This window comes from Peromyscus eremicus, chromosome 8a (assembly GCF_949786415.1).
Source record: "Peromyscus eremicus chromosome 8a, PerEre_H2_v1, whole genome shotgun sequence".
In the NCBI taxonomy this organism is placed as follows: domain Eukaryota; kingdom Metazoa; phylum Chordata; class Mammalia; order Rodentia; family Cricetidae; genus Peromyscus; species Peromyscus eremicus.
Genome location: NC_081423.1, coordinates 57917624 through 57930673, shown reverse-complemented (window position 1 = coordinate 57930673; position 13050 = coordinate 57917624). Strand labels below are relative to the sequence as shown.

The window sequence follows — 13050 nt, the reverse complement described above, 5'->3', positions numbered from 1 at the left end:
GAAGCCTTTCTGCTCCTCCTGCTTCACCTCCAGCAAAGCTCTAACTTCTGGAAGCTCGGAAATTCCACTGTGAAGAGCCTTCCCTCTTGCCCTCCCCTTCCAGCCAAGCAGCTCCACCTGTCCCCACTGTTCACAGGCCTGAACCAGTAGCCCCAAAACTCTGCTCTGAGTGTTGACCCCACAGCCCCAGGACCAAATCAAACCACCTGTGGATGACTGCTCCCCCCCTCACTTTTCCTCCCTCGGATTCTCTATGGCAACTACAACCCAACTCTCCCACTGGACAGATGGCGTTAGGGAGAAAGGTGAAACTGAGCCGAAGGTGGTGTGCCAACTTCTCGCCACACTTGCCTTCCCATCCTCAACTCCTGGTCCTTAGGCCAGCCTCCTGCCATGCTGTGTAATTGTGAGTGCTACACCCCAGTACTAGCCCAGCTGGGCTAGTCCCCTGAAAGCCATTTAGTAAGTCCCACAGTTGCCAGGCCTTTTGACTGCTGAGCAGAGCTGTGAATACAAATGTGTATGCACCTGGACACAAGGTGGACTGGTAGACCTTCCTGGCGTCTTCCTTGTTTATGAGGCCCCTTCCCAACCACTGGCTTAGCTTCAGTTCGTTTTTGTGAACTCCTGAGACAGCCAGGCTAGTCATACCACTCCGAAATATTTCTCTGGTTCCTGCCAAGCTCAGGTTACCTGCTGCTGCCCTAGCAGGTACTGACTAAGCATAAGGAAGCAATCCAGTTGGAGCTGGTGAAAGAGCAGGGACTATGGACTGTCTGGCCATTCTGGGGTTGATTCTCTCCCCGACTGGAGAGGGCCTCCGGCACCACCTCATACTGGGAACCCTCGGTGGTCACCTACTCATCATCATTATGATCTTGAACTGGTAATATATCTGTCTGCTTATAAAATCAAAACCATGAAAGGAGCACTCCCAGGATCTTACACCTTTCCGGCACCATTCACCACCTCCCACACAGAACACCTTTGGTTTGTGTGTGTTCCCATCTGGGGGGGGGGGGTTGTTATTGTTTTTAAATCCTGATAGAGATGTGAGCTGAACACGGTGGCACACACCTGTAATGTCAGCACTTGGAAGTAGAAGCAGGAGGATCAGAAGTTCAGGGGCATCTAGACTACATGAGACCCTGCCTGAGAACAAGAATATGTGACCTTTGCCCACCCCACCCCCTTTATTTTGAGACAGTTCACACTGAAACTTACTATGAAGCCCAGGCTATCCTTGAACTGTGTCATTTATCCTGCCTCTGCTTCCCAAGTGCTGTACATACAAGCATGAGCTACCACACCTGACTCCTCCCGCTTTTGTGATTGACAGGTGCCATGCAATGATCCAGTACTGCACCTTGCTCTTGGAAGTTCCCTGTTAGTTCCTAGAGAGCATTTCATTGTTGCCGAGAGCTGCACACTGCTCACCTGTGTGAACAAACTGTATTTACTTAGCCTGACCCCCGCTGCTGATGGACACATGGGTGGTTTCCAGTTCTTTGCTATTATAGCTAATTGTGCCCTTACATCCGTAGGAAAAATTCCAGAAGAGGGATTGCTGGGTCAAAGGTTATCTGCACCTTTGATTGAGAGTGCCAAATTGCTAAATAGGAATGACATCGTCTAACCCTCCCACCAGCATCATAGTAGCAATATACCTAGCTTCTAGTATCCCTCCATCTTTTATGCCGTCATACCTCCCTACCCCCATCCCCACCCCCACCCCGCAGGTCTCCATATTCTACATTGTAGCCCAGGCAAGGTAAACTTTCAACCCTCCTGCCGTAGTCTCCTGGGTAGCAAGGATTACAGGCTGGTGCCACCAGATCTGACCCAGTGTCTCCACTCTATAAACGAGCACTTGGAATGGTTAAATCAGTATGCGATGGGTTGAGTCCAAGGCCAATAGGCTCTGTTAGCACTGTGCTCTCCAGCCCCAGGTAGCGTTCGCCACGCTCCATAGCTTTTAAGGCTTTGAAGGACCCAAGGAGCTCTTCAGGCTGGTCCAGCCTGTGGTCTTTAGCTTTCCTTAGGACAGTATCAGATTTCAGTGAGTGTTCATAGCAAGATGCTCGAGTTAAATTTAGCTGTACTTCTGCTGCCTCTGAGCTTTCCTCTCAGTGTTACAGGGTGGATGACCATGGAGAAGGGTCTCTGGGATCAGCTGACCAAACTCTAAAAGCTACCAGAAGATGAAGATAGGGAGTGAGGGTCCTGCTTGTTAAGTCTTGTCTCCCTCTCTAACTCTGTTGTCCTTTTTTATTTTGTGGGGGTTTTCCCCATAAGTCTTTTTGTATTTTATTTTCTATTTTTTAAATTTATTGTCCAAGCCTTCTATGTTGGGATTTATTGACTAGGACATGTTTTTCTCATATTAAATGAGCCAAAAGATGTCAGGGCTGTCACCTTATGGTATATCCACATGGTGCAGGATTCACTGAGACAAAGGGCCCTGGAGCCTCCATGGCTGATGCCCAGAGCTCTGACAGCTTACTTAGCGGGGAGGGGGGGGCGGCCTTACAGCTTGGTACTTTAGTCCTGTGGTAGTCCATATGGCCTCTACAAAGATGTGCTCTGGTAGCAGGTTCCAGGCAGTGAGGACCTGGAGTTGCCTGATGTCCTTGGGCATGAGGTCACACAGGTCACACCTGAACTTGCCCCTGGGGAATGGGGCTTCACAGTGCCCTATTCAGTCTGTCTGGGGAGCAAATTCAGAACAAGTTAGAATCTTGTTTGGGTTTCTGCTCCACTCAAAAGTCCAGAGTATGGGGCCAGCAGGATGGCTCAGCAGTAAATAAATGTACTTGCTGTCCAGTCTGAGTTCAACTCCTGCAAGTTGTCCTCTGACCTCTACACACACTAAATAAGTGTAAAAAGAGTAATTTTTTTGAGACAGGGTCTTACTACTTAGCCCTGGCTGGCCATGGAACTCACTATATAGACCAGGCTGGCCATGGAACTCACTGTGTAGACCAGGCTGGCCATGGAACTCACTGTGTAGACCAGGCTGGCCATGGAACTCACTGTGTAGACCAGGCTGGCCATGGAACTCACTATGTAGACCAGGCTAGCCATGGAACTCACTGTGTAGACCAGGCTGGCCATGGAACTCACTATGTAGACCAGGCTGGCCATGGAACTCACTGTGTAGACCAGGCTGGCTATGAAACTCACTATGTAGACCAGGCCGGCCATGGAACTCACTGTGTAGACCAGGCTGGCCATGAAACTCACTATGTAGACCAGGCTGGCCATGGAACTCACTATGTAGACCAGGCTGGCCATGGAACTCACTGTGTAGACCAGGCTGGCCATAGAACTCACTATGTAGACCAGGCTGGCCTTGAATCAAGAGATTTTGCTGCTTTGGCCTCTCGAACGCTGGGATTACAGATGTGTCACCTTGTTGGGCAAAATAAATAATAAATAAATTTAAGTGCTATAGCAAAGATTATTAATCTTTTTGGAGTCTGGACCCTCTCTTAGAAGCTGGAAGCCACTGATTCCATACCCTGGGCACAGGGGCACTTAAGCATTGTAAAACAAACCAGAAATTTACATTCAAATTATACATAATTTCAATGCATTTGGAGCCCAAAAAACCCATCCACAAGCCCCTTCAGGTAGTAGTTCTCTGTTGTGATTATTATTATTTTACCTCCATGCTGCACAGAGTCACATTTCATCTCTGCAGTGGGAGTGGAGCAGGATACTCTAGTTTCGGCAATCACTGATTTGGGAGCGTATGGAACTAGGCCAAGAACACCTGGCCTCACAGGTCCCTGAAGACTGTCAGGGTGAGAGGGATTCCTCCTTCCCCAGACATGGCTTGGCAGTTTGCCTGAATTTCCCAGAAGGAATTCAGGAGCCATGGTGCGAACCAAGCGATGGGCGTGATGTTTGGGCTTCCCTCCACAATCCCTCCTTGTGATAATTGCTGAGCTCTGCTTCTGCTGGCTCTCAGGAGAACGTGTTCCTGTGCTAAGAGGCTGCTGGCAAGGGGGTGAAGCCAAATGGGGTGGCTGCTCCCCAGCTCCCAGCCTGGCTGCGTTTGCAGTGGCTTGGGGAAGGTGGGAAGGCTAATAACTCATTATCCTCGCCATTAGTCACATCACTGAGGCCATGATTCCCTGCAGGACTGGTGCCACCTGCTGCCACTCTGGCTTTGTTCAGTGTGGCTGCTTTTCCCTTCTACACAATGAGAATTCAACATCAGGAAATGGTGAGCACCCTCCCTCCCACCAACACAGAGCTATAGCTGCAGCAGCCCCAGATTGAAAGACTGAGGCTGGAGGACACTCACCTGGACATCCCAGGGCCACACAAGATCCCCAGAGAGCAGGGTTAGCCATGAGGTGGAGCACATGAATTCTTAAATCAAAGATTTCCTGTATGCTTGATACATATGTGAGACCATGTCTCTCTGTACACATGTGCACAGATGTATGACCACCCTGGGAAAGAAAGATGTGCCTTCTAAAACAAAGGCCTCCAAGGCTGGAACAAGAACCCTGTCTATTTCCCTCCCCTGGGAAACTGAGCTGGCAGAAGACCTCAAGGCCCCTCCCTTCTTGACTGCAGTCCAAGAGAAAGACAAACAAAAATCCTTTATAGGAAAACAGTAACTGCTACTAGCTGCTTAAATGAAGATAGAAAAACAGATGAAAAAAATCTACTTAAGAAGTAATTATTTGCCACACATATTGGTGCATGCCTATAATCCCAGCACCTGGACAGTGGAGACAGGAAGATCTCAGAGTTCAAAGCCAGACTCTGGTACATAGAAAATCTAAGAAGATTCTGAGCTTCGTAAGTCTTTGCCTTTAAAATAAATGAGTAGTTATTTCCTGGGTCCAAGTTTCATGTCCTGATTGTGCTAATCAGAACAATCTTGGGGCTGGATAGATGACTCCGACAGCTAGGAACACTGGATGTGTAATCATGAGGACTAGAGTTTGGTTCCCAACACCGATGTAACCAGTCAGGCATTCCGAATGTGCTTGTAGCCCATCTCTGAGACAGTGGAGTCAGAAGAATAGCTTTTAGCCTAGTCTAGTCTCTTAGTGTTTCTATTGCTGTGAAGATACACTATGACCATGGCAACTCTTAAAAAGGAAAACATTTCATTGAGGGCTGGCTCACAGTTCAGAAGTTTAGTCCATTGTCATCATGGTGGGAAGATGGAAGCATGCAGGTAGACATGGTGCTGGAGTAGGAGCTGAGAGTTCTACGTCTGGATGAGCAGGCAGCAGGAAGAGAGGGACACTGGCCTGGCTTGAGCATCTGAAACCTCAAAGCCCACCCACCAGTGACACACTTCCTCCAACAAGACCACACTTCCTAAATAGTTTCACTCCTGTGAGCCTATGGGGGCCATTTTCATTCAAACCACCACATCTAGAAAACATGAGCTTTGAGTTCAAGGAGAGACCCTGCCTCAAAGGAATAGGTGAAGAGTGATGGAGGACATCCATCTTCCTCTTACGCCTTCAACACAGGTATACATGCTCAAGCTAAATAACACTGAAGAAGGAAGGAAGGAAGGAAGGAAGGAAGGAATAAGAAAGAAAACCACGCCTTTAATCCCAGCACTCATGAAGCAAAGGCAGATGGATCTCTGTGAGTTCGAGGCCAGCCTGGTCTACAAAGTCAGTTCCAGGACAGGCTCCAAAAGCTACACAGAGAAACCCAGTCTTGAAAAAACAAAAACAAAAACCTTAACAGGGCATCAGTTCCCCATATCAAAGAAAACATCACTTTTACCCACCTCTGGGGCAGCCCATGATCCTCTGATGCATCCAAGTCCTACCACACTGAGGGTGAGGGTCAGGAACAGACGTGAGCTCGTGGGTAAGGAAGTGGTTTCACATGCCATCTCATGTGACATCATGCAGTCCTAAGAAGTCTCCCTCATTGCACAACTGATAAAGCTGAGGCTTTGTGCATGAAGTCAGTTCCAGGTTTCCCAGAAGCATGGAGTCACTATACCAGTCTGAGACCCTGGGCTGTCCACCTCTTTGTCCCCAGCACTGCTTAGTTCGGCCTCAGCAATGGCCAGGCACTGCCTACCACACATGTGCACCATGTTTTCAGAGTCTGTACATGCCAAGGGCAGCTCTTTGCTTTTCCCTGCCAAGTTCCTTCCTGTGGGGTCTCGGTGGTAAGCAGGGATCCAGAGGGAGAGATTAAGTGTGGCCCCTGAAAACATGAATGAATTAAGGAAGTCCTTCAAGTGCTGAAGGGGGAAAAAAATCTCTCACTCCCAACTGCTGTGCTCATAAATAACCCAGAGACTACTGTGAGGGCTGATCTCTGCAGAGGCTTCATCAATATTTCAGCTTCAGAGCCTTGTTCCTTAGCAACCACGTCACCAAGCTCTCCAGAAGGGCTGCTGGGCCATGTGCTGTCTGCATCCTCTTTCTGTAGGTGCTGTCTCTGTCCTTGTGGTCAGGTGGAGACATTCGTGTCACCTCCAGTGAGCAGCTTTGCTCCTCCCAGCTCACTGGGATGCTACTGCATACAGAAGGCATGTGTGCACCAGGCAAGGGAGAGAAGCAGCTTGGCACATGACAGCTCTCACAAGCCCACCAGGAGCTTGGGGCAGAAGGGCAGGATGGAGAGCTTTGGAGGGAGGTCAAGATCTATTTCTTTGGCCTAGCCCCAGTTCAGCACAATTCAAAGCTTGTCCCAGCCCCTGCCTCTCTGCAGGCATACAGTATTTCCAAGGCAAGAGGGATTTCTCCTTCCTCAGAGGGGTTAGCACTTTACCCGAGTTTACCAGAGGGAATTCAGGTGTGAACAGGCATGATGTTTGGGGTTCCCTCAGCATTCCTTCCTAGTGATACCTGCTGAGTTCTGCCTCTGCTAGCTCTCAAGAGAACTCATCCTTATGCTGCAAGGCTGCAGGGGGAGCGGAGAAGGCCAAGTTGGGTGGGTGACCTCCAACCCAGGCTTAGATACTGTTTGGCTTCGTGTCCCAGGTGCTGTGGAGGCTTGCCTCCTGCATCAGCTGAGACGCCGTGCTGCTGGCTTCCTGCGCAGTGACAAGATGGCAGCTTTGTTCACCAAAGTGGGGAAGACATGCCCCGTGGCTGGAGAGATTTGCCACAAGGTGCAGGAGCTGCAGCAACAAGTAGAGGGCAGGTGAGGCCTGAACCAGCCCTCCCGACGTCCCTCTGCTCTATCCTGGGATTGACCTCAGCGGGGGCTTCCTGGCCTCTGAGGGGTTGGCCATTTGTGGTTCCGTGTCCTGTCTCCCTATTTCAGCTCCTTATCTCGGCCCAGGCACTCTGAGTTCCTGCTCTCACTCCAGGGCCACCACTGGGCTGTGCTTCTGAAGCTCCCCTCTCCTCTTTGCAGGAAACCCTCCGGAGGCAGCCAGGAAGCCCTTCGGAAACAGGGCTCGGGCAGCGGGAAGGCCCCAGCTCTCAGCCCACAGGCCTTGAAACACATCTGGGTACGCACAGCACTCATGGAGAAAGTTCTGGACAGGGTTGTACAGTACCTGGCCGAAAACTGCAGGTGACTGCCCACCCCCCATTGGTCCTCTCCTTGGCCCACCTCAGCTCATCCCCTCTACATGCTTAATAGTCCATGGCAGTCTGTAGGCATGCCTCCAGACCTCTTTTGGTACCCCAAGAACATAGACCACACCAAGAACCCTACAACACTTCATCCTATTGACTCATTCTTTTTTGGTGACTGACATGAATCTGGTCTGTGGGTGTGCTTCTCCTGAGTGAGCTTGACCACCCTGGCCTGAGTCCAGGAGCCCTGGTAGTCACCCTGTCTCTGTCTCTTCTTGGCAGCAAGTACTATGAAAAGGAAGCATTACTGGCAGACCCTGTGTTTGGCCCAGTCCTGGCCTGTCTCCTAGGTGAGCTTGAAAACTTAAAGGCCTGTGTTGGTTCAGTGGAGTGAGGAGTGAGTGAGGAAAGAGACCCAGCTAAACTAACCATCCCTGTCTCCATAGTGGGACCCTGTGCCTTGGAATACACAAAGCTCAAGACAGCTGATCACTACTGGACTGACCCCTCTGCTGACGAGCTAGTCCAGAGGCATCGTATCCGGGGTCCCCCTAATCGACAGGACTCCCCAGCAAAGCGCCCTGCCCTGGGGGTTAGTATCCTTCTCCCCACCTCCTGTGCTCACTTATTCAGACTATACTTATGGGCCTCCAGGTATTAGCCACCCAAGAGGACTTTCTGTCTATACTAGGACCTGCATTAAATGCCAGTAGCCCATGCCTACTGTTGATTAGAGAGCAAAGGGTAACCGAGAGTCAGCTAGAGAGGGCTGTGGTGCATGGGAGCCTGAAGATTCTCCAGTCCTAAGACCAGTTGCCCAGGGTGGGGGCCTGAGCCGTAACTTTGCCTGGCAGATCCGGAAGCGCCACTCTAGTGGCGGCACTTCCGAAGACCGGCTAGCTGCCTGCGCCCGTGAGTACGTGGAGTCCCTGCACCAGAACTCGAGAACTCGGCTGCTCTACGGCAAGAACAACGTACTGGTGCAGCCGGTAGGAATGCTTTGTGCCACCAATCTTCCCTCACTGCCCTCTTTAGACCTGCCTTCCCAGGACCAGAAGTTTTCAGCCAGTTTCCTCGCTACAGAACTTGACCAGAGAGAAGGGAATATCATCCTACCCATCCCTTATTGTCATATGACTCGTGCCCAGCTTGGAGTTGGCAGGAGACAGGGATGACATCTGTCCTGGCTAGCTGAAATCCAGGATGTCCAGGGCTAGGATGGCAGCCAGCAGGCAGAGTGAATGCCCAGCGTGGGTGTGGCTGGCCAGTGGCAAACCTGGCACCCAGGCTAACAGGACAGAGCCAATGGCACTAAGCCAACTAGGAAGAGACCTTCAGATATAGCTTCTGTTTCTCCTTGCTCTGCCCAGCTTCTAGCCCCAGGACCCCCATTGCTGGCCTGGCGTGCTCCCTCTTGGGCTCATTCTCACGGGCTATCTTATGAGATTCTCAGGCCCATACTGTCTGTCTTCTGGTGTATCTCTTCCCTATAGAAGGAGGACATGGAGGCAGTCCCTGGCTACCTCTCCCTGCACCAGTCTGCAGAGAACCTGACTCTAAAGTGGACTCCCAACCAACTCATGAACGGAACTCTCGGGGACTCTGAGCTAGAAAAGAGGTAAAGTTTTACACTTGTTCTCAGGAAGCAGGGAAGGGATGGAGCCTTGGTCCCAGGGAAGGAAGGGGATGGAGCCTTGGTCCCAGGGAAGGAAGGGATGGAGCCTTGGTCCCAGGGAAGGAAGGGGATGGAGAAACAAAGCAGACTCCAAGGGCCAAGCCTTACTCCTTATTCAATGCCAAGAGTTACAGGGAGAGGCTGCCTGAGTGATTCCCAAGCCCTTTGAGGCTGAGCCACACCTGGCCGTGGAGGGGTTTGCGCAAGCCAAGTGTGGACAGCTAAGACTGCCAGGCTGTGTGCCAGGAAAGCAGCATGAAACTTAGAGGGACAGAGCTGGCCGAGGTCGCTGCCTGGCTGTGGCTGCCCTCTCTTCAGCATAGTTTCAGGGGGTGATAGGACCAGTTGACAGAGGCAAGTCTTAGGGGACAGTGACACCCTATGGTTCCTTTTCAGTGTTTACTGGGACTATGCCCTGGTGGTACCCTTCAGTCAGATCGTCTGCATCCACTGCCACCAGCAAAGTGAGTCTGCTCGTCCGAAGCACAGTGGAGGGGGGGGGGGGGAGCACGACACGACACGCCTCCGTGCTGTTGTGCACTGTGCCTGGGGCCTGTCAGACTTACTGCGTCGCTCCCAGTGCTGGGAGTCAGACTCGGCACTGGACAGGCTAAGCACGTGTTCTGCTGCTGCGCACGCGCCCAGTCCTCCCACTGTCCTTACATTTTTAATTTTTGAATTATTATTTGAAAACTTTATGTGCATGGATGTTCTGCCTGCATGCATATATGTGCACCATATACATGCCTGGTGCCCAAGGAAGCCAAAGAGGGATTGGCTCCCCAGAACTAGAATTACGGATACCTGTGACCAACCATATGGGTGCTAGGAATTGAAGCTGGGTCCTCTGCAGAAACACCAAGTGCACTTAACCACTGAACCAAACTCTCCAGCTTCATTTTTTTTTTGACATTATTTAGTGTATATACATGTGTAAGTACACATGTTGACATCTGCACCACAGTACACATGGAGACCTGAGGACAGTTTGCAGGAGTCACTTCTCTCCTCCCACCCCAGGGTTGGGAATGAAGCTCAGATTCTTAGGCTTTGCATCAGGCCCCTTTACCCACTGAGCCATCTAGCCAGCCCTCTACTGTTCCTATTAGTGATCACCCAAGGCATGTGCTAGCCTGTCTACCCTCCTTCCTAGCCTGGGCAATCTCACCAGTCGGGCCAGGGTGATGGGTTGGGAGATCTCAAGAAGGGCCCCAGCCTCACTCGTGGGCATTCACCCCCACCAGAGAGCGGTGGCACGCTTGTGCTGGTGAGCCAGGATGGCATCCAGAGGCCGCCACTGCACTTCCCACAGGGAGGACACCTGCTGTCCTTTCTGTCATGTCTGGAGAATGGGCTGCTGCCTCGTGGACAGCTTGAGCCCCCGCTGTGGACCCAGCAGGGAAAGGTACCTTGGCAGGGGAGGCTCTGGGTGCAGGGCTGGGTGAAGAAAGGCCTCTCTCTTCCTTTCCAGCATACAGTCCTCAGGAACAGGTTGGGGTGGGACCTTGGGTGGGACTGTGCACTGGACAAGCTGACCACCCACTCCCTCCGCAGGGCAAGGTTTTCCCCAAGCTACGGAAACGCAGCAGCGTACGTTCAGTCGATGTGGAGGAGTTGGGTGTAGGACGGGCCACAGACTACGTGTTCCGGATCATCTACCCTGGGCACAGGCACGAGCGCAGTGAGTGTCCCCACGTTCCCTGTGGAGAATGCTCAGGGGATGTGGGAGCCCTGTGTCACTTAGGCCAGGCAGGCCCACTGGCCAGGCCAGGCCAGGTTAAGACAAGAGGTTCATCACTTACAGCCTCCCCGCTGAGTCTTTCACACATCATCCCTGTCTTGTACCTAGCTGTCTTCCCCCAATCACCCTGAGACACTCAGCTCAGCAGACCCCGGCATCACCATACAAGCTTCTTAGTCATATTTCATGTCATGATGCAGGAAAAAAAGGAGACTAGAAATATTAATAGAAGGTGGGAAACTCTCCATTCCTCTTCAGGCTGAGATAAAAGATGGCGAACTCTCTCCCTCTTTAGCCCCACCGTCCAGCCTCCACAGATTAGCCTGGGCACGGGAACTGCACTTTTTTGACAGTGCAAGTTCACTTCTAGAGCCAGAGTCCTCAAGCCAGCTCCTGACACAGAAGCAGGGACAGCATCTGAAGAGGGTGGGACCTGGATGTTGAGGGCTGGGGTCCTGGTACGCACCTGGGCCTCGGGGCATTTTCGGCTAAAGTACCTGCCACATCAGTGCTCTTTGTGCTCAGTGATGCCACCACCTGCGGGTTTCTCTGTACCAGACTTGCGTTTCTTGAAGATGAGATCAGGGGATCTGTCAGTCCACAGTGATTGCTGCCAACCAGACCACCTACCCTCCCTGCGTTTCCCAACTTGTGCCAGAAAGTTGTCCACAGTTACATGTCTTTGTTGATGGGCAGATGACCCAGACTTCATACAGATGGCTATAGCACAAATGTTCCAAAGAGGCTTGGTGGACCTGGGCTTGGAGGACTCCACTCCTGCCAGATGTACCAGACAAGAGACAGCTACAGCCCGGATGCTGTAGGCTGGCATTTCACCTCAGGCTTGGCTTGGTTTTGACTTGCAGCCTCTGTTTCGCTCCTTCAGTCCATGACACGTTCCATTCTGGTCACATCATTGTAAGGACCTCTTCCCTCCCTGGAGTGTGAGCCAGGCATCAGGAGCTAAAACTCAGTTGAGTGACTCCCGCTCCTCAAAGATGGCTCTGAGGGGACCCTGGAAGAAGAAGGTTGAGTTTATACTCTAAACTGAGGGACTTGGGGTCATCTCTACGTTAAGTTCAGCCTGACCTTGACAGCAGCTAAAGAAAGATGGGATCCATCTGGCTAGAGTCCTAGCTGGCCTTAGTCAGAGTTGGTGATCGCGCGCATGCGCACGTGCAAACACACACACACACACACACACACACACACACACACACACAAACCCCTTTCTTCTGTTCTTCCTAGAGAGGACCCCTCCAAACAGTGGAGCTCTGTAGCCACCTCCCAGCCCGAGCCTTCCATCCTCTCCTGATAACCAGCAGAAGGTCCTTAGACAACCCCCTACCCCCTTCCCTCCTCTGTGCCTTGCAGGTTCAAGGTGATCCCAGTCTCCATGCCTTTCACCTCAAGGAAGGCAGTTGGTCTCTCCTGCCCAGGGACTAGGGTCCTCATGCCTCTGCCTCTCTCGCTATTTTCTTTGAGCAGTCACTATTAACTACCACCACCTAGCGGCCAGCCGTGCGGCCTCGGTGGACGATGATGAGGAAGAGGAGGATAAGCTACACGCGATGCTCTCAATGATCTGCTCGCGGAACCTCACAGCTCCCAGTCTGATGAAAGGTTTTTATCCCTCCCATCCCTGACTCACCTCGTCCTCCACCCTCACCCCCCTGGGCCCACTTGCCACCCACTGCAGGGGCTCAAACAGCAGTGTTGGCATTAGGGGACTTGCCCGCAGGGCCATTCCTTCCGTCAGAAGGCAGATCAGTGAGGACACAGGGAGGCCAGACAGGTACTGGCAAGAAGAGAAGATGTTCAGAGCAAATGGCTCTGGCTGAGGAGGGGGCTTTATGCTGAGAGAGAAAGAGAGCCACTGGGGGAGGAGGGCTACCTGATGACCCACCTCTTAGGGGCCTGAATGGCTCCCAGAGCTGCTCCCTAGTCCTGCCAGTCATGCTGACAGATGCCAGACAGTGGTCTCTTTCTTTCTCTCCTGCTAACAGGAAAGGCCAGCTACAGCCCTATGCTTCTAACGCTGACTTGGGTAAAGATAGGAACTGGACAGGTCCGGTGAGGGGTGAGGGTCACCATGAGAA

At 51.9% G+C, this 13050-nt stretch overlaps 1 protein-coding gene across 4 annotated transcripts in view; it reads left to right on the top strand.

Moving 5' to 3' along the window:
• Sgsm2 (small G protein signaling modulator 2) overlaps positions 1-13050 on the top strand; it is a 40144-nt gene that overhangs the window by 12882 nt on the left and 14212 nt on the right. For 2 of the 4 annotated variants that reach the window (XM_059271183.1, XM_059271186.1), the window contains exons 3-12: positions 6990-7152; positions 7369-7530; positions 7818-7885; positions 7982-8127; positions 8390-8524; positions 9029-9153; positions 9607-9674; positions 10455-10615; positions 10765-10891; positions 12440-12574. In XM_059271183.1, coding sequence (XP_059127166.1) covers positions 6990-7152; positions 7369-7530; positions 7818-7885; positions 7982-8127; positions 8390-8524; positions 9029-9153; positions 9607-9674; positions 10455-10615; positions 10765-10891; positions 12440-12574 — 1290 coding nt within the window. The remainder of the gene's footprint in view (positions 1-6989; positions 7153-7368; positions 7531-7817; positions 7886-7981; positions 8128-8389; positions 8525-9028; positions 9154-9606; positions 9675-10454; positions 10616-10764; positions 10892-12439; positions 12575-13050) is intronic. The other 2 variants (XM_059271184.1, XM_059271187.1) reach the window with 1 other exon arrangement.